The 22,556-nt window shown below is 37.2% G+C and overlaps 1 protein-coding gene across 4 annotated transcripts in view; it reads left to right on the top strand.

The window, feature by feature from the left end:
* dennd5a (DENN/MADD domain containing 5A) overlaps positions 1 to 22,556 on the top strand; it is a 126,576-nt gene that overhangs the window by 28,871 nt on the left and 75,149 nt on the right. For 2 of the 4 annotated variants that reach the window (XM_051922348.1, XM_028793752.2), the window contains exons 2-3: positions 20,301 to 20,372; positions 21,137 to 21,246. In XM_051922348.1, the coding sequence (XP_051778308.1) occupies positions 20,301 to 20,372; positions 21,137 to 21,246 (182 nt within the window). The remainder of the gene's footprint in view (positions 1 to 20,300; positions 20,373 to 21,136; positions 21,247 to 22,556) is intronic. The other 2 variants (XM_051922349.1, XM_051922350.1) reach the window with 1 other exon arrangement.

Consider the following 22,556-nt stretch of genomic DNA (forward strand, 5'->3'; position numbering starts at 1 on the left):
CCCGGTGCTTCTTCTCTGTTAGCGTCTCACCTGCGGGCTCTGCAACAGGCGAGACACTCTTAATGCAGCTGACCTTCTCTACACCGTCCTGCTTCAGCTGTTTGGCTCGCCTGTTCAGCTCACTGTTCAGCTACACGCGAGCCTGCACTCACTCGCCCGCCCGCCCGCCTGCCTGCCTGCCTGCGCTCTCGCGCTCTCTCTCTCTCTCTCTTTCTTTCTCTCTCTCCTCTCTTTTCTTTTACTTTTTCTCCCCCTTAACCGGCTCGCGCTTCTCTATATATGCGGGGAGGACATGGCAGCTGCAGCCCATCAGCCACAGGAACAATCATGGATGTGGGCAGTTTCCCACCTGTGCACTTAAGTGAGAAACGCAGACACCGCAGATCGCGGCTCGCAACTGCTACCACGCCCCCTTGCTAAGCCGCGAGCTATACCCACAGCCTGGCTCGTGGCTCGTTACGCGAGCCAATGCTCGTATTTAGATCTGAATTTTTCGCTCATACTTTCCTCGTATTTTGAATTTCTCGTATACAGAGGTGATCGTATCTCGAGGTTCCACTGTAATAAATTGCACTCTTTTTTTCCTAAGGTACCTTTGTGGTAAATAATTGAGGGCAAAAATGCCCAGTCTACCAGGCATTGAAATGTGGAAGTTGCTATTAATCAAAAATGAAAAATATTATTAATAAGAGTATCAGTACTGCAGAGCAGAAGCCTGTATCCATCTGTGTCACCATCTACTTTGCAATCTCTACAACATCAACAACATGCAGCTTTCATTTGAAAAGTAAAAAAGGCTATATAATACATGACTATGGTAGCTAGCTATCAAAAACAGAAATCAGTTGTTACTGGAAGTGATAGATGAGTACAAAATGGTGACTTGGAAGATAATGAAATGTTACAATGTGAAATCTGGAGTAAGCATGGCTGATTAGAGACATTAGAAACTTTCAATTACTTTTTGAATATTCAAGCTGTAACACAAACTCCTATTGATTCAGAATTTACATGTGAATGTGAGAGCCCTAGGGACTATTAGCAGTAATAATGTTTGTTTCCAAAGAGGTGTAATTTGGAATGACCTTGACTTTAAATAGGAACATTTTATTTAGTATTTAGAAATGTATTGCTGGTTTACTCTTTACTCATGATTCATGAGAAGAAAGTCTTCTGTTCGTAGGTTTTTATTACAGCATAAATCATTATTAATGATTCATGGTTGGTTTTGTAAAAGCAGTTTCATTAGTCACCAGGAGCTCAGTGATAATCTTTTTCATCTTTAGAGTTTAAAGGCCTCTTCAGAAAATAGGAAGCCTCAAACTGAAAGCTTGTTTGTTTGAAGGTGCTGCTGTGGTGGAATCTCCCCAAGACTTCTAGCATATGTGGCTTCTTTCTGAGGGTTTGTTATATAAAAAAAACAAGCAAAGTAATAGGTGGCATGGTTATAAACTTCAAAGTCTTTCTTTTTTTTTTTTTTGAAGTATTAGGCTCCATATTGTAGTGAAAAGGATAGTATGCGGAGCTGGCTTTGAGCCGATGTCACATTGCATAACTTCCAAGTCATACAGGATGTCACACCTGATGTCTGCATTTGCCGATTTCACTGCCTGAGCATGTCATTTTATACGATTAGAAATCACAGGCTACTGTATATCAAATTATGCAATTGTGTGGTAACACGAACTTGCCCCTTTTTCTGTCAGCCAATAATGTCCTGTCTGACTAAGTCGGTGCCTGTGTGAAGGCTTTACGTATGGTGATTTTAGCTGCAGTAAAAACATGCATTCCTTGTAGCTGCATTATACTGTATGCATTGTACTTCTGGGTGGGCGCTTATTGGTTGTCGGCTCTCATGATCAAAGAATTCCCCTTATGACTTAAGACAAACTAGCTCGATTTTTGAATCGGTGAGTTACAGATGAGTTTGATTGAGTTGCTGGGTATGTCAGACAAGACTGTTGACTATGGAAATGCACTGCTACTGCCTCCGAGTATCATAAATTATGTAAATGACTGAAAATTGTTGGAGAAATTGGGTAATGTGACATGGTCTTTATTACTGAAAAGACAGGTTGCACAAATGAGTGCCCAGTCTCTCTTAATCATACTGGACCATTGAATAATCTAGCCTAAAGTTTCCTTCAGGTTTTTCTACCACCCCCCCCCCACCCCACCCCCACCCCACCACCAATATTTGCAGTTTAGGTTCATTCGAGATCCATTTGCAGCTTGTGTAAGTGAGTGTGAGAATGTGTGTGTCTGACTGGCAGCTTATCAAGTGTTACTTCTTAGTGTGTACCCAGTGTTGCTGTGATAGGTATAGGCTCTAGTTGTGCCTGAAACGGGATAAGCAAGTTAGACAATGGATGGATGGATGAAGAGCAATGTAAGCTGTGCAGAAAATGTTGAATACAAAAAGTTATTTTTGTATTTGTTAATTGTGGCATTTTGGATTCTGTGCTTTTTTGGCAGGTATCACAGTATAGAGGCAACAAGAAACATTTTGGGGTGGGAAAGCATTTTAGTTTAAATGACAACTGCAATTGGACACCAGTATGAGTGAGTTTTCGGTGTGTGCTTGAGTGGGTGCCACAATAGACTACCATTCTGTCTAGGATTGTTTCTTATCTTACATGTGCTGTGGCTAGGATCACCACTGACCCTCTGTGACCCTGAATTGGGTTGACTGAGTCAGAAAATGTATATATTTTAATTTAGATTTGTTTACACATACACAGCACAGGTTTGTTTCACAATGAGTCCATACAGTAGTAAATGGTGGTATTTTATATCATAGAAATTTTAGCCATATTGATAACTTTTCTGTTTTGCAGAAGATATTTAGTGAAGGTTTCATTTTTTGAAATATTGCTATAATTGCCTGTAGACTGTGTGAGTAGATCTACAAGGACTATATGTCACTTTGTTTTTAAAAATATCTGATAGCCTCACCTTTAGACATTTTCTTTTCTAGCTGTTAAAACAAGCTCATAGTTTGGCCATGCTGTGAAACAGATTGGTGTTAAATATATATGTTTACAGTAATCAAAGAATAGTGTCCTATAGTTTCTTTGAAGACAGCAGAGGAGATAGGATATTGGATTGAATACCATGTTATAGTCTTTGGGTCAGTATACTACAATTGTCCACTTATAATCTGTAAGACTGCGGTGGACTGGCGCCTAGCCCGGTGTTTGTTTCCTGCCTTGCGCCCTATGTTGGCTGGGATTGGCTCCAGCAGACCCCCGTGACCCTATGTTAGGATATAGCGGGTTGGATAATGGATGGATTGATGGATAATCTGTAAATTGACTAAATTTGTGGAAGGTGAGCATCTGTCTCAAAATGATTAGTTTTCTTTTTTTATATAAGACTAGCAGAAGTACCTGGCATATCTGTAAGAAAGCAAATACTATATTTTAAATTTTTGGCCCTTTTTTCATTGCTGACTAAAATGCTAGTGCCCCATCCAACAATATACACTACCTTTTTATGAATTTATCTGCTCTCCTGAGTCAAAAATTTGTTTTCGTGTATTATTGGATACCATAATTTCAGTATCTCCTTGCCCAATTGCAATCATGAATGCTGCAATTTTGTATTTTCAGGTTTAATCTGGTTTTTCAAATATATATTTAATGCCACATAGTAAACTAAATGGCTTTTGAATAATTGAATCCATGGATTGGAGTGGGGGTCAGTGATGGGGATTATTGGGTTTCACTGACATCATTGCAGGTCTAAGTGTGATTACACGAGACAGAGTAAGTGGCGATATTTGATAATGTTATGAAGATAATTTGAAATTTCTATAAATCATGATGCTGTGTTGGCATCAAAGCCTAAAATTATAACTTCCTCATCATAAAATGGATCTGAATAAAGGTGTGCTTACCCTGTGGTCTGTGTATAGATCCCAAAATCCCAGTGCAGTGACAGGGACACTGTGTTGTAAAAATAGGTTCTGTCCTTAGGATGAGATGTAAAACTAAGACCTTGACTGTCTCTAGTCATAAAAGCTCTTTGGACACCTTTCAAAAGGAACAGGGTGCAGCTTGGTGTCCTGGCTAAAGTGCCCACCACAGCCTGTCCATTCTGGCCCCTTAATTATCCCTTGTCCCTTTTTGGCTATCTCTTTAACCTCTTCACAAACTAGCTAATGTCTGGTGAGCATACTGGTACAAAAATGGCTGCCATCATCAAATCAAATCAAAATCTTTATTGTCATTGTAGCAATGAGACATTGTACAATGAAATTTAGGTGCAATTTTCCAATGCAAAAAAATAAAAAAATAAAAACAAAACACAATTACTCAAGTTAAAACTAAAATTATCCATTCATACATATGTCATATTGCACTTGTCCCAAAGCCAATGTTGACTTAGAGCTATATTGTAAACATCATATCATCCAGCTGGATGTTAAATATTGGTGGTGCTTGAAATGGTTCCCCACTGATTGTGTAAAGCGCTATAAATAGGTTAGAAAAGTGATATGTAAAAGTAGTTAGTTAGTTAAATTAATCTCTGCTGGGTCACATTATACACCTTACAGTATATATCGGTAGTAAAGCACTTTCTCTCAAAATAATTTCATCTTAAAATAAGAACTTATGCCAGAAAGAGGTCTTAAGATTTTAACATTGAAGTTATTTTTCTATGAAATCATGAGATGCTGTGTATCAGGTAGTCATATTTAAATAAATTCAGGTTTATTTCATCTTATGAATGTACCTTTGTGAAAATAGAGCTTAATGTGTCTAATCTACTGTAATTTAATTTGTTTCAGAATTACTGTTTTAAGTTTGCTGATTTTAAAATACAGTATGTTGTAATTTTTTCTTTAAGAAGAGTTCAGAAAAATTTGTTTGTGTTTTTTGCTTCTAAAAATATATCTATAAAAGTCACCTTGACAACTGATATGTTGCCCTATAAGGCCTTAATTCTTAAACATGTATTAAAACAAAAGAAAGAGGCACACACTTGAGCAGCTTTTGCCAATATAAGGATGTAGTTATAATCTGAAGGTTTAACATCAAGGTGTGCTTTTATTAATGGAGCTTCTTGCTTTTATTAAGGCGTATTATTACCAGTGCTCTTACCTTGCCTGACGAAACGATCAAGTATCCACAAGTCAAGGCGAGCAAAGGTAGACAACAATCACCCAGGGGCAATAAAGCAGAAGAGTCTAGAATCGAAATCAAGAGGGAGAAATGCTGTGCTTCTCTAAACAACCTGATGTCTAAGCACTACATTGTTAAAAATATAATCCTCTGGGGGTCTTAATCTGGCCTTACAAAAACATATGGGTAAATCTATGATTATTAGAGGGATTAGAATGCATCAGTGCACTCTATATAAAAGTAATTTTCCTGTTACATGTATACTAGATAATTTGAACAGATTTGTGGTTTGACTTTCCCTTGTGCCTACTGTTGTGTTTCCTTCTTAGAACATTCTGTGCAATGCTGGTATTAAGATATATTGTTTTTTTAGGGAATGAAGTTTTGTAGTACCATGTGTAACTATGTGTCTTTTGTATTGACATAATAAACGAAAGACAGTATTATGTCTGCTGTTCTCTGTAATGATGTTTTTAAACTGATATTTATAACCTTGTAATTAAAAAAACAAAAAAAAAAGCTAAGTAGCCTTAAATTGAGTTGAAGGTAAAAACAGAAATAGGCCAGATTGACAGGTGTATTTCTTTTGTGTTTTTTCAGTTAAGACTTACGTCATGTCATGTCAGCATTATAATCATCGTTAGCATATAAATAAACTTCCTCTAACAAGAGCCTGGCAATCAAAGTAGAATCCTTAAAATGCATTTAAATTGTCAAAAAAGAGAGATCAGCTTAAAAAGAAGTTAGGTAAAACTGATGAAACAAAAGCATGTAATGAATATTTTTTTCATGTGGAAATCAATGGACTTAACGTTGACTCAAAAAGTGCATGTTTCAGATGATTAGTAACTTTCTTCTTGCAACTATAGATAGTACGATAAGCAAAAAGTACAGTGAGTAAGCATAAAGAAGTGTTTTGACATGATTTCCGATTCCTGTCTTGTCTTTTACCAGATTTGATAGTTAAAAGGGAGATAAGTGGCACCTATTTATTACTGTTGACTCATTAATGAATGCAAAGGGCAAATGTGGATTAGTTATCAAATATCATTTTGGGGTTTTAGGGGAGATCCCATTGGTTCCTTTTTTTATGTGCATATTGCATGGTATTTTTTGTGGTTTAGTTTTTTTATTTTGTCTTAATTTAGCTATACTGTGTTAGTAACTGTACATTTCCTGGGCTTGTAAATGGAAGTATGTTGTGTAAGAATAAATTAAGTTGAATTGAGCTGAATGGATCCTGCACTGGTGTGCGTTTTTGTAACTTCTCCCTGTGACTGCAGCAAATTTTTTTAGAGTAACTCCAGTTTTCCTCCAAAGATACTATATATGCTACATGAACTGGGAACTGGCAACTGGCAGTAGGTCTTGTGGGTGCGAGTGAGTGATTTAGGGTTAAGATGGAATTAGGTTATGCAGTTTTGAGAATGTTATGTACAGTATATTATGTTATTAATTGTGGAGTTTGTGATTTTCTTTTGTATGTTTGTTTTTATTGACATTTGTGATGTTTATGTGTCATCTTTGCATTCTTATATTTTTACATAATTGCATTTTGAAAGTTTTATAGAGCATAATGCACTTTTTCAAAAACATTTATGGCTTATGTCTTCCCCATGTGTTAAGTCCTAAAAAATATATATTTTCAAGTTTGAGGAAAACCTATATTTTAAACGCTCTCAGGCTCTTTGTGGTTAGATTGCTCTCCCAGCTATTAATAACTGTGTCTTAGTATATGGCTAAATTAACATTTGAACTTGATTTCTAATTGTTTTCTTAACTTATTAAGAGCATTGTAACAACATTTGAGGCTGTTTATTATGTAACTAACTTTTTTGTGTTTGTTTTGATTTTATTCTCAAAATATGCACTCATGTCTTGTTATATATTAATTGGTTATTTTTTATACCTTTATTATGTCTTTTTTTAAAGATTTTTTTATACTGTAAGTAAAAGATTTTTGCATAGTAAAATTTCTTTACATTAAGAGTAATACGTTTATAATTTAATTGCATAAATTATTTGAATTGTTTGTCTTTTTCTGTGATAGGGTCTCATTTTTTTGTTTTTTGGGGCAGTTTACTATTTTTTTTTTTTGCAGATGTGCTTTTGCCTGTAACTGGGAGTGTGTCACTTACTGGCAAACTAATTACTGAATTAGATGAGCCATGAAGATTGCTTTTCACACAGAAACAAAACCTAGTTACACTTCAGATGTTAATAGCCTTTAGTTGAGGAAGCCTGACTGCTTCAAAAAGCAATTCCTCAGTTCTTACTCAAAGTAAGCTAAGTTTGGTTGTACATGACATAGCGGTGTTTTCCTGCCAACAAATGTCAATCCAAGGGACTTTCTTAAAGCCGTAAAGAAAGCAAGCTTTGCTCCAATAGCTCTTTTCATTACACTAAATTAAAGGGGCCGTTGAGGGTTTAGTCAGAATCTACTTGTTCATTGGAATTGTCACACAGCTATTTATAAAGTTATACTACATAAGTCTGAGAAATGCATAATTAATCCATTAAGATACAATAAAGCTAATCTCAAATTTTAATACTGAATTCATATTTTTGAATAATTACTGTGCAGCAATACATTTTAAAATAAAGTTCCATGGAGAAGCAGTGTGATATGTGCTCTAAATAGTGAGAACTAGTATTTGTGTTAAGTGTGTACACAAATGTTAAATTGGACTCACTGCTGTGTAGGGTCCTCATTTTTAAACATTAAAGACAAATGTAGATTGTGCTTAATGGAAATGTATTTGGTAATAATTAACATTTTTGTACACAAATTTGAAACATCATTTTCATTAATTAAGTATATCTTAAAGCCAGGCATGCAGAGAGGTGTAGTGGATAATACTGCTACCTCATGAGTGTAGAGTCCTGGTCTCATTTGATATACTGGCCATTGTCTTTATGGAGATTCATATTCACTGTATGTCTCTCTTTTCTCTCAAGGTGCTTTTGTTTCTTTAAATAAAAACTTGTAGATTAGATTTATAAGCAACTGCAAATTGGCCAGGTTTACAACAGTGTGACATGTGATGGATTGCCATTCTATCCATAGTTGGTTTCTGCTTTGTGTCTGATGCTGCCCTGACTGTACTTTGTCCCTTTATTGAAATAAGAGTATCTGAAAAGTGAACAAATACGTTAAGGGTGAAGTCTGGTATTTTTCAATGTAAAGTTATTTTTTCACAATTCTGTTATTTGTGATCTGGATGTGTTAAGTTTTCCTTGTTGGTCCTGTGCACCACAGACATAATTTTAAACCACAAGAACATCCATGTTGTTATTATTCTTTTTGTAGTCAGGTATGTGTTTTCTATGTGTAGGTTTTAGAAAGTATCATTTCAGATTCATGCTATCTTGTTTAACATTTGAAATAAAACTGTCTTGAAGATATTTAGTAATGAGATCCTTAAGGGTTTTGGAGTATGGACGCATAGCAGAGGCAAGCTGACATTTATTCTTGAGACTGCGATTGAGGATGGCATTGGCAGCCTTGATGTCTCTAGTCAGCTGGTCATGGCTGAAAGTGGTTAACGACATTGTGGTACAAAATATAATCAACACCTTTATTTTCTCACAGTCTCATCACTGGCTTTGGATGCTTGGGATTAGAGCCTGAAGGACTTGCAGTATACCTTTGGGGCATTTTCACAACACAAAACTTGATTTTCTTTTAAGCAAAACAGTGAAAATATGCAACAAATTTACAGGGAGCTCTTTATGCTACTACAGTAGGGTGAACGAGACCGATGAAGTGCCTAGTAGGATACTAGCTGCTTCCCAAACTTGAGCATATGACGCCTCTCTTCTTTCTTTACTGTGCATATCTGCAAAGCCTGCATTTGCCAATGTGAAAGTAAAAATGAGGTTACAGATAAAATCTGGTGAATGCTTGAATTCGAAAAAGTTAATTATGTGAATGTAGAGGATCAGCTGTATTTCTTTAAGTTTTTTATATGTTATACAAGTTTTTTTATAACTACTTTATTTGTCCCAAGGGGAAATTTATTTTTTTATGGAAGCTCAATAAGTACTTAACCGATAACAATCCCCTTAAATACACACCAATATTACTATAAGAAAAAGGAATAAATAAATAAAGAGCAGTCATGGTCACAGTGAGGCATTTTAGGGGAATATTGCCATTAGTATGAAGTCTAAGTGTTTCATGACACACTTCTACTGAATAATTTGTTGGCTTATTATTCTCAATACTAGCCTGTCAGAAAGAGGATATACAGCATTGTTCATAATGGCCATCTGTTTTTGTCTTCCTTCTGTCCTCCACTATTATCTCCAGTTGGTCAAGAGTGTATCCCATAACTGAGCATGCCTTTTGCTTGATGAATCAGTGAGCCTCTCCTGAAGTGATGCTGCTGGCCCAGCACACTACAATGTAGAAAATCACTCATGGTAGAAAATCATCACAGGGTTGTAGAACATATGGAGGATGTCACTACAGTAATCCCTCGCTATATGCGCTTCGACTTTCGCGGCTTCACTCTATCGCAGATTTCATATGTAAGCATATTTAAATATATATCACGGATATTTTGCTGGTTCGCGGATTTCTGCGGACAATGAGTCTTTTAATTTCTGGTACATGCTTCCTCAGTTGGTTTGCCCAGTTGATTTCATACAAGGACGCTATTGGCAGATGGCTGAGAAGCTACCCAACTTACTTTTCTCTCTCACTCTCTCTCTTGCTCTGACATTCTCTGCTCCTGATGGAGGGGGGTGTGAGCAGGGAGGCTGTTCGCACACCTAGACGATACGGACGCTCGTCTAAAAATGCTGAAAGATTATCTTCACGTTGCTCCCTTCTGTACAGCTGCTTCGTGAAGCAACATGCTGCTTCGCATACTTAAAAGCTCGAAGGGCGCGTATTGATTTTTGATTGTTTGTTTTTATCTGTCTCTCTCTCTCTCTCTGACATTCTCTGCTCCTGACTGAGGGGGTGTGAGCTGCTGCCTTCCTTGCGACTGCTTTGTGCGGCGGTGCTTCGCTTACTTAAAAGCCAAACAGCCCCTATTGATTTGTTTGCTTTTCTCTCTCTCTCTGACATTCTCTGCTCCTGACGCGCACTCCTTTGAAGAGGAAGATATGTTTGCATTCTTTTAATTGTGAGACGGAACTGTCATCTCTGTCTTGTCATGGAGCACGGTTTAAACTTTTGAAAAAGAGACAAAGTTTGTTTGCAGTGTTTGAATAAAGTTCCTGTCTCTCTACAACTTCCTGTGTTTCTGTGCAAATCTGTGACCCAAGCATGACAATATAAAAATAAGCATATAAACATATGGTTTCTACTTCGCGGATTTTCACCTTTTGCGGGGGGTTCTGGAACGCAACCACTGCGATCGAGGAGGGATTACTGTACCACATTGAAGGAGTGCAGTCTTGCAAGGGAGAAAGAGTCTGCTCTGCCCCTTTTTTTTTTGTACAGTTCCTCTGTGTTATCAGAACAGTCCAGCCTGTAATTGATGTGAACTCCAAAGTACTTGTAGCAATGCAACATATCCACTCCCTAAATAGTGGTTGAGTTTAGAGGCTCTTTGGTGCAGTGACGGTCAATAACCATTTCCTTGGTTTTGCTGCTGTTAACCTACAGACAATTTTTTTCTGTACCAAGAAGCAAAGTTCTCCACCTGATTCCTATACTCTGCCTTATTCCCCTTGTCAATACACTCCATTAGTGCAGAATGATCTGATATGACCTGGTGTTATTTTTAAAGTCTGAGTTGTGCAGAGTGAAGAGAAAAGGAGTCAGTATTATCCCTTGTGGTACTCCCAGTGTTGCTCACATCTATTTTAGAGACCTAGTTTTTGTGCCTCACAAATTGTGGTCCTCATGACATATAGTCTGTTCATTATTCAAAACACTATAGGCTCATCCACCTGCATTTCTGCTGTGTTCATATTCAAAGAGTGAGTCAGCAGTGGCAATTGAAACTTGTACTTTACAGTCTGTAAAAACTGATGTGAATAAGAGGAGGAATAGATGGGAGTCACAGATTTTAATTTCTTGTTGAGGTTTGCTAATGTGTGTAAGCATACTGAGAGCAGCTGTTGCAACTCATGCTGTGAAAAAAGAGCATCTCTCTTTCAGTCCTATATACCAGTTGGGATTTCAGTTCTTTTTCCAGCCCATTGTCTTCTGGGCCACTAGTGAGTGGTGGTTAAGGACTGACTTGTACTACCCTTTAATATGACCCTTCCTCAGTGCCTTTATTTTGAATCCCTCTAAGGAGAATAGAAATGGATACACTCAAGAAATGTCTAACACTTGAACCATTACAGCACATTTCCTGCATCTGCTTAATTTAAAAAAATTATCATCATTCAATTAGGGCTGCAACTAATGATTATTTTGGTAGTTGACTAATCGTTCAATTTTTTCTTTTTTGATTAGTCACGATTATTTCATGCCTGACTATTTTGAAGCCTGCGACCTGTCCTTGGCTCCAGTGCATGTCTTGCCTCATCTGCTCACGTCTGTCCACCTGTGAATGTCACCCTGATGTTTCTGCATTGACATGACTAAAATGAATAATAATCAAATTAAAATAACAACCAGTGAAACATATGAATTTGAAAATAATCAGATGTTTTTATATTAGTGTGACCATCACAATAAAAAAAGAAATATATTAAACAATACAAATTAAAGTGCACATAGTCTTTAAACAAAAAAAGTGCATTTAACTTAACCAAAAAATACATTGTTAAAACATATTTTAGTAATAAATGACAAAATGTAGACAAACTATGTAATGTGTAAAGTAGGGGTGGGCGGTATGACCAAAATTCTACATCACGGTATTTTTCTAAATTATCCTGGTTTCACGGTATTCGACGGTATTTTTTTCCCCATGCATGAGTGGATGTTAACCACATTTTCCACTGCAATTACTGGCTAAGAATAACCTATTCCACTGTCAAGAGTATTGTACATTGTACAAAAAAACATTTTAATGTGCACACAAGTATTAATACAGTTTTGCATTGCCCCATAAAGTGATAGTTTTCAAGGGGGTGGCATTAATGGAGAAGGTATCACATTGCATGACAGATGCAGTCAAAACATAGAACCTTTTTATTGAACAAATTTTGCAAAAACAAACTATAATTTTGACAACATATTTTCAACCATACAAAGAGGCATTTAGACTTAGTAAAAAATCCAGAAGTGCTTGTCAAAAATTGTATTGCACCGAGTATGTCTTAGAAAAGGAATAAATAGTAAATATTTTTTGTAAACCAACTATACTTTCTGTTAATGTTAACAATCTCTGTCCACTGACACATTAAAGTGTCTTTTTAAACAACTTTATCATCATTAAACTGCATAATATTTAAACTAATAAATAATAACAATAAAATAAATAATAGTATTATTACTGATAGTTGCACTATTACTTCAAGACTTCAAGCCCAGGTGCATTACACAGTATTAACCAAATTAAAATAAAATAAAACAAGTGCAACATGGTGATGACATCTTTACCAACTGAACCATCATTTAGGCAAACTGCATTAATATGGACCTTGCTTCAAGCTAAGCTATACTGGGAAGAAAAAAACAAACTATATGTTGAGAACAAAGTAAACATTTCCACTTTATTCTCGCCGTTTATGTTGAGATTAAAGTCGACATTTCCACTTTATTCTCATAGTTTACTTCATAATTAAAGTAGAATGTCTTAAACTAAACTTCTTTCTAAAATCAATGTTTAATCAATTACTTAATTTACCCCGTCATAAATTAATGCAGCACAGTAAATGCTTTGTGTTACGTTCCCTGACCCAGTGGTTAATCACTACGCCTCTTAAACTGACTTCCTCCGCACTAAGAGAAGACAGCGATCACCATACAGAATCCATTCACTTCATGATATTCCTGCTTTCTGAAAATTTAGAAAGCTAAGATAAATACTTGATATCATTTTCATGATGAAATGCATTAAAGCAGGTATTACACATGCGCGGTAGTGAGGCGGTAGTGCTGCTCCCTCGCAGTAAGGGGTCCCCAGGTGTATGTTCAGTGTAGAGAACTTTATGGCAGGTGTGACGAGGCTCCAAAAAACTGGATATATGAATAGCTATCGCACAGGTTTAACTTAAATATTGTGTAAATGTTGGGTTTGTGATCTGCTGGTCGGAGACACGAACACAGAATTCAATGCATGTTCTTCTGAGCGGGCTATCTTTATTGCATGCATGCTGTCTCTATCTGACGTACCAAAACCCCAGTTCCTATCCTTCCTTTTTCTTTCACCACATAACCAATCACCACACGATAAACGTCTTTGTGAAATTAAAACTAGTTATAAACTTAGCCCACGGAGAGTTCAGAACTTTAAAAATATCTTCGTTATACATGTTTAATTATGCCATCCATTCAGAGTTGCGCCCATCTCTGAACGAGTCGCCAGCACATCGCAGGATGAATACAAGGAAAACATACACTAGCAGGGTCAATATAGCACAACAAAACCCCACATCCTACATGACTTTGAAAGGAAACTGAAGCACGTCGAGTAAACCCACCAGAAAAACATGCAAATGCAAGGCAGGCACGCCGCCGTGCCCCCATATGATTAATGCATGCTTTAATTCATTTCACCGTATTTATCTTAGCATTCTAAATGTTCAGAGAGCAGGAAGATCATGAAGTGAATGTATTCTGTGCGGCGATCGCTGCCGGCGCCTCCTCTTAGTGCAAGAAGAAGTCAGTTTAAGAATCACTTAACACAAAGCATTTAATGTGCAATATAACTTATGACGGGGTTTGAGAAAATCTAGTAAATTAAATATTCATTTTACGATGAAGTTTAGTTTACGATGTTCTACTTTAATGACAAATTACGAGAATAAAGTCAACATGTCGACTTTAATCTTGACATAAACGGCGAGAATAAAGTAGAAATGTTGAGAATAAAGTCAACATGTCGTCACACTATTACACAGTACCCAGGTACATTACACTGTATTGAAAACAAATAAAACAAGTACAACTTGGCTTGCAGTATTATCCAGTAGTACAGAAACAGTATTTACACATCTGACCTTTTAAAACTAAAGTATCTCCAGGCGACGGACGTGACTCCTTTTTTTCGGCAAAAGTTCTTCTGTTCATCATGTTCAACTTTACTTTTAGTTCAGTTTCGGAATGCTCTCTCTGTCCATTTTCACCATGCGGCATACCTATGCTACCGCCCACTATTTGGTGGTGTAGCAGTGAAAAAGAGCCCTAGTGCAACAAATCTGTGTTTAGCGGTGTAGCAGTGAAAAAGGTCCCCCACTTGAACAGTTTCCCGCTGTGCCACGTTCCGAACGTCGTTTAGGCAATTTAAACCGGTGTTGCGGTATAAGAAAAATCCATATCATAAAAAAAATAAAAAGCAGTTTTCAGTATGAACCGGTATACCGCCCGGCACTAGTGTAAAGCCTGAAGTGCAAAGATCAAATAAACACTTTCACAAAAGGTTCAAGGATGATACAATAGCTTCCAGTGGTAGGAATTGCTGACTTATAATCAAGAGTCCCCCGGTTTGATCCTGACTGCCTTGTATATTTATCATTTTGAGTAGTGAGTTGCTCTTATTGTTAATATTACACAATAAACATACTGTACATTTGATTCACGTCTGTAACAGCCACTGTAAATGTATAGTACTTGTAAAAGTTCCCTTTTTTTTCCCACTTTTATTCTCTCAGTCACGATCACTACTACATACTACTGCCCCCCCAGGGATCTGATGCTGTTACTTTTTATCTGAAACTGGGAATAACTTTAGATGTGAGTGGTGTTTTGAGACAATTGAACTCGAAATTCTCTGATCTGGAGGGATAAAAGCTGACACACAAACGCTGGTGAATCTGCCTGATTCGTATCTCTTTGTCACTTGATTTTTTTTTTATTCAATTTTATTCAGTGTTCCTGCTTACGCTGAATTAGTATGCACCTTATGGCCTGTGATGTCAAAGCCACACTGACAAAAAAACAGAGACATAGGTATATATGATAATTGGAATTATTCATTTTATGACCTTATAGTACATTTCGGAAAACATTGTTGCACGGATACAATATTATTCATATTATTCATATTCATTCGTGTGCCTTCTTGCAGCTGTAATCAGTGACCGCTTTTTTTTTTTCCCCCTGACCTTGCCCAGTCTGCACAGGACTCCAGTACATGCAGAGGAAAGAATGTTCCTCTGCAAGGTGAGCCATAAACGCTGTTCTTTTCTCAGTGGACCCCGTACTTGCCTTGCACAGTACATGTGCTTTGATCGCCGCCAGGTCAAGCTTGTTATAGCACAAGCAACCGGCCACCTGCGTGCTTCTGCCGCACTGAATAAGCTCACGCCTTCTGGTGTTAGCACGCAGCACTGGGGGGGGGGGAAGGAAAGAGACAAATATATGTGACATTTTGAAGAAATCATTGTATGACCTGAATAGTACCAATCAGAAAACACTAATGCAATATAATTTAAAAATGAACAGATCGGGTGTAAATTTGTTACTTGTAAAAGTTAGCTTTTTTTCACTTTTATTTTCTCAGTCTTGTTCACTCTCTCCCTCCCCTCCTGTTCTGACCATGACTAACTAACTAAAAGCGCCAGCATACATTTTCAAGAGATGGCGGCATCACAGCTCCAGGATGCTTGCGTTTCAGATGCTCATGCATCGCGCTGGTGCTGCCGTGAAAAGAAAGCTCCGCTTTGCATAATCTGCATTCAGCTTTTTTCTCTTTTTTTGGTGAAGTGCTCCCACACTTTAGAAAGTTTCTGTCTCAATTTTTTTCCATCTCCTTCCCCCTCCTGTATCCGACTCGCCATTGCAACCACGTTTATTTTCCTCTACATTCTTCTTCTCCTCAGATGTTTTGTTGGTAGGACTGTGTGCAGTCTTGAAAAACAATAACAAACGATACTACCCCCAGATGTTCATGTAGTGCATTGCAGTTAAAAAAACCAATGTGATTCTTTGTGACTGGAGCCACTGTTGAAGTTTCTGTTTATGACGCGTCAACGATTTTTTGTAGTCGACGTTATCGATTATGTCGACTAATCATTGCAGCCCTACATTCAATACTGTGTCAACTGCTGTGTATCTCAGTTTATAACAACCTTGAAATGGTGAAGAGAGAAAAGTGTGTGTGTGTGTGTGAGAGAGAGAGAGAGAGAGAGTGTGAGTGTATGTATATATTATATGCACATGTAGGACTCTGTTCTTTTGCTTTTAATATCTGCTTATCCTAACATGGGGTGTGACAGTATGGGTCGGCTCCACACTCCCAGTTGCTCTAGGGAACCCCTTGAACCCGTCACCATCTATAATGTAACTGGGATGAGCTAGACCACGGGTGGGCAGATTCAGTCCTGGAGGGCCGCAGTGGTTGCAGGTTTTTGTTCCAACCCAGTTCCTTAATTAAAAACCAGTCCTTGTCAATTTATTTAATTTCATGGCTGGCTAGTGCTTTAACTCTGCCATGTCAAGTCATTCTCATATCCTAGATTTTTTTTCCTTTCTAAGGATATCATCCAAATGATTTGAAGTCTAAAACAGATGAGTTATTCTCAGTGCCTCACTTTTTTCTCTTCTCTTTCCTTCCAAGTATTTAATTAAACCCAATAGTGCATGATAAATACACACAGGTGTAAATGGAAAACAAGCAATATGGAGAAATGCTGGCTTCTTTTGTCATTTGCATCTTATTGCTAATAAGGAGCAATTAAAAACCAAGAATACAGCTGTGTAAGACTAAAATAAGCAATAAGGGTTCAAAATCTTAACAAGCGAGACAACTGAAATGGAGCAGAGTTGTTACTTGAGCAATAAGTGCTTCTTATTAAGCAATTGGGTTTGAACAAAAAACTGCAGCCACTGCGGCCCTCCAGGACTGAATCTGCCCACCCCTGAGCTGACAGATGAGGACACAACACACAAACATAGCAAGCGATTGGTGCATAAAGTGCTAAAGTGCTTTAATTAAAATAATCCAACAAAACAGTGTATTGCTCAAAAGTCTTTAAATAATTAACCCAATAAAACAAGTGAATTGTGGAGGATAAAATCCAAATGAATAATCTATTAAAATGAAGTTAAAATCTCACAGGCAGGCAGTCCCTAGTGCTTCCCCTTTAAATTGGATGTCTCTCAGGCTTACCCAGCTTGGGTCTTGCAGCCCAGGGAGACATCAAAACAACACATGCAGCCAACTTTCCATGGGTCCAGGCCCATGCTGTCCCATGGCTCGCAGCAGGGCTCCCCAGTCCAAACCCAGGCTCGGCTTCCTATTTTCCATGGCTCCAGTAGTGGTCCTCATCTGAGCATTGCCAGCTTTTGCTGCCTTCCCAGACTTATGTGGCAAGTTGTACCCTCCAGCACTGTATCACTCTGGCTCCCAAAAGCTCAGCCAGTGTGATTCCCATCATCAGTCCCAGAGCATCGGCCATACGCTTCCCTGAGGGCTCTCTCTTGTTCACTCACGCCAGCACTCTCCCTTCTTTCTGTAGTTTCTTGCACTCCCCTCTTTTTGAACTTCAATTTTTTTTCCTTTTATTTTTCTTTGTGATTCTCCTCACAATCCTTGTGCTCTCCCTCATATGCCTCTGTGGGTGCAACACCTCAATTACACACCACCGAAGGCCAATGAAGCAACTGAGACAGACTGCACCCTCGCGCACAGGTAACACATTAACCTTCCATAGCTGCGTGAGCACGCACAACCATGGATATCGAGCCAGTTATTTATTTAATTAAAAACAGTCCATTCATTTCCTAGCCGTGGACTTTCTGTACCACAAGGGGATGCCATAAAATGCTAGTCTGTCAACAAAAAGTGTACATGTTTAACCATGTACTGCAGATTAGGAACTGGGCAAGTTTGTGGCAAAAATGATATGCAGATTTTGTTATTGTTAAAAGGTCTTTCATTAAATTATGTGCTGTGTTTCATGAACAGTTTATTTTCAAATGTATATTACAGAAAGTAATCTAATTTAATTAGAGAATAGCCATGGTCTTTCATGTAGCAGTTAGTATCTCCAAATTGTTAGAAGTGTCAAGTTCAAGTTTACGTTTTTTTGGCATTTACACATAACACTTGAGATTCTCTCACAGCTCTAGTAATATCAACAATATACAAAAAGAAGATGAATTCCACGTCATACATTGAATGCAACATTATCTAGCTATCTTGCAAAGTTGACTGTTTTGTTCATTCACTCACTCATCAACAAAAAAAAGTTTAGATAAAGCAGAATTTTGGTTGGATGGTACATCTAGGGCAGTAGGTATCTGCTAACAAAGTAAATAAAAAAATACCACAAAAATCTCAAAAATTCCTTGACAGATTTGTTTGGAATTTTGTGACATTGTAGGAAAAAGAAAATTAGCTTTTTTGCTTTTTTATTTGTCGATATTTGTTAATACTATGCCAACTTATGTGCTGTGCGCTGCGCTAACTTGCTTTATGCAAATGATGAATACAGCAGAAGTGATTGATGGGCCACACGTTTAACACCATTAACCAATAGGGTAGGTGGAGGACTGAAGACTGGACAGTGTCCTGGTCAGGAAAATAAAAGGTTGATAACATGAAATGGAAATTGAAAGTTCGGCGATGCTCAAGGAAAATTTAAGCAAATGGTTGTTTTTTGCTGTTGACTACCACCACTCTTATTGTGGTCATGTAGGTCATGTAGTCTTGCTTACTTTTTAACAACCAATGGATGAGTGGTCTTGTTATACTGTATAAGTTGACTGTAGATCTTAGTTATCCATTCTGCTTTGTGCAAAGTATGGCATGATCATCAATTCATGGGGAACCCCCTTACCTTATTGCTTCAAAGTGATTGTGACTTCACTGGGGAGATTAATGCTTCGATGTGGTGCATGGTGCAGAATGCCAGGGAAGTGGCTATGAATAGTGATGCAGTGTGAAGTTTGGCTCTCCATCTTCATTGATGACACCCCAAACTCTAAACTACTAACAAAGAAAAGACTGTGCAAGTGCTTGTGGTCAACCAATTTCATAATTCATCGCCCCAGCCCCACCTAAGATACTTCCTGGTTGAACAAAATATACATAACCCTGGAGCAGGAACTAAAAATAGTACCACTAACTACAAATGACCTGAGTTCCTGTGGTGGGAATGCTACTAAAGTTCCAGGTTTCAAAAAAAAGTTCCTGTAGAGGGAAAGCGCTTTATGTGAGTTTTCCTCCAGGTACTCTAGCTTTCCTTTGTTGTTGCAGAGATAATTAATAATAATTAATAATAATGGGTTAGTGATTAGTTGTTAATTGGCCATTTATGAGAGTGTGGTCATGGGCATGAACAGCCTGTGTGGTGGACTGTCTAGGTTTGTTTCCTGCATTGCACCCAGTGATGCTGGACCCACATGCCCCTGAATTGGATTCATTGGGTTTTTAATTGGATTTCATTGAATTAGTGTTTGTGTTTTGACTGAAGCTCTATGCACTCTGCATTTTTAGTTCTGAAAACTTCCTGCAAAATACTATCACCTTGGTTCCCCAACTACCATGAGCTCCATTTAATCATTTTGTGAATCATCTTTATTCAGAACAGAGGTGCAGAGCATATAACCTGTTAATAGGGTTAGTATTGTAAGAGTACAGTGAAATTCTTACTTGCATGTGCTAATCAACATCCAACATGTTCCCAATGTCCTGTGCCACGATCAGTGTTTAGAAATACCTTACCTGAAAAAATCCCCAGTAGCAATAGGTGCAGGATATACGTAATTGACTCTGGTTGTTGCCTTTTCTTCAATAAACATAGGATCATTATGTGAAGGATTGCCAGGTATTCTGTAAAAATGTGGAAACAATGGTTCTTAAAAGTAACACTGGCTTAAATGTTGTCATAATATGCAAATTGCCTGATGTAAGTGCCTATTTCTCAGAAGCTCATTTATTTTTACTAAGGTAACTGATATACTACTTTACTCGATGTTGTATGGGTCCTGTGAATATTTTTCAAATTAATTTATAAACATTTGAAAAAATTTAAGTTTGGTTACATGCACCTGGAAATTCTTAAGTGTTAATTTTTAAATTGTACCTTTTTTGTTTAAGACATGTAACTATTATGTTAGCAATATTAATTGTTCTTTTATTTGTTGTGTAGCATTATGCCAGTTTATACAGGCTTCTAAAATGAGAGTGGGGCCCGGCCTCTTCACAGCCAGTGCGGATGAAGGTAAAATTCCATCTGATGGTCCTTCTGATATCAGCTTCTGAGTGCTGCTTGTGACCCTTTTAACCTTTTAACTTTACACCTCCTTCTTTCACAGCACTCCTTTTTATTTCAAAGCTTGTTCTGTGCAGGTGGAGGGAACTCCTGGAGATTTTTGCACTGCAGCTCTATTCCTTCCAATTGTGCTTAAAGCATATTTATGTCTTCTATTTATCATTATCTTGCACTGAAAATACTCTTCTTGATAACTTACCAGATCTTTTCTCCTCAAAAAAGGGGATTTCTATGTATTTTTTTTATTTCCCTTTTCACATCACTCACCTTGCAAACCGTCAGAATGATTTACGTGCTGTGAATTCTTGTATTGCAAAATATAATGACACTTTTCTGCATTTTGCTGATTCACTGACAAATTAATTTTGCATGTGGGTTAAATGCCAATTGATTTTAATGCATATCATAAACTGTTGGTAATGCTGGTAAAAAGTACTTGACAAAACCATCATAACTGATATGTTTGCTTTTTTGTCTGCTGATAATAAGGCTAGAATCTCAGGTTTGTACCTTGAAATGTTGCAGTAACTTAAGTAGCAGAGGCCTTACAATACTGTTTCTTAAAGCTATTCTTCTAGTGCTTTGTGCAGAAATGTCTTAATACTGCATTTGTGTATATATGTGTGTCGACATATGTGCTCTGCATTTTGCCTGCATGTTTGAAATGGAATGAAGCCAGTTGGGGTTAGTAACTGACTTTGACTCTCTTGCAGGTGAGAATTTTGAACAGAGTCCTTTAAGAAGAACATTTAAATCAAAGGTGTTGGCTCATTATCCGGATAATGTGGAGTGGAGTCCCTTCGACCAGGATGCTGTAGGAATGGTTAGTGTGACCACAATTTGCTGTAGTGATGTTCACATTATGCAATTTAAAATAGTCTGTGTAAAACCTTAAAAATCCATGCAATTGAAATGAATTTATATTAATGTCTTAAGGTTAAGTGGAAACACACAAGCTTTAATGACATTTGTGCATATTCATTTCAGTGTCTGATTGATTTGACCATTTACTTTCCATATAATTTATTTGGCCTTCATAGGTATGAGTCAAGCAAAAATTGACATATTTGTTATAATAATAATACATTTTATTTATATGGCGACTTTCCCATGCTCAAGGCACTTACTTGTTACACAAGTAATCAGTAGAACTGCTATCTGCTTTGTTTTTAGATACTTACTTTTGTTTTTCTGATGAAAAATTTACAATGTCAAAATAACAGTATTACACATAAGGGGCTATACAATATAGAAATATCATAGTATTCAAGGGATTTTAATATTGCCTGGGTTAATTGCCTTTTAAATATAAATTGTGTGTTGAGATCATTATAAATCTTATTTAAATTAATTGTGAATGAATTTAAACAGGGTCATGACTGTAAATTGTTATGTTACAATATACTTAAACAGAAATAGCAGCAAAAAAAAGGAATACTCTTAAATACAGTATCAGGCTACCTGCCACTCAATTGAGAGATGTTTAGGATTTACAGAAAGATAAAGATCATAGACCTTCAGTCAAGTCTGTAACACAGTGTTTAAAGAAAAATAAATTCATGGTTTTTGAATGGCTGTGTTTTTTCAGATTTTGCCACAATTGAAGCCAAATATGGTGGAACAATTGTTAAACTAAATGTTCTACTATCAATGTTGGATGTAATGAGAAACCAGTAGCCAATAAAGTTTTCATCTTGCTTGACTTCTCATTGCATCCATAATGACTAACATGGTACAACACCTTACTACTTACTCTCCAGACAGAGGAGCAGCTTCAGCGACAGACTGCTGTCACTTTCCTGCTCCACTGACAGACTGAGGAGATCATTCCTCCCCCCAAACTATGCGACTCTTCAATTCCACCCGGGGGGGTAAACGTTAACATTGTTCAAAGTTATTGTCTGTCTGTATACCTGCACTGTTATCACTGTTTAATTTAATATTTTCTTTATCAGTATGTTGCTGCTGGAGTATGTGAATTTCCCCTTGGGAATTAATAAAGTATCTGTCTGTCTGTCTGTCTGTGATAAATTTGCTTGTGCTGGCTTAGCTACAATTTATTTTAAGGTGTGCATGAAATCTAACATTAACAATATCAAGATTCAGAAATTCCTTTTGAAGATAGTTTTTATG

The sequence above is a fragment of the Erpetoichthys calabaricus genome, chromosome 2 (assembly GCF_900747795.2).
Source record: "Erpetoichthys calabaricus chromosome 2, fErpCal1.3, whole genome shotgun sequence".
NCBI lineage: Eukaryota > Metazoa > Chordata > Cladistia > Polypteriformes > Polypteridae > Erpetoichthys > Erpetoichthys calabaricus.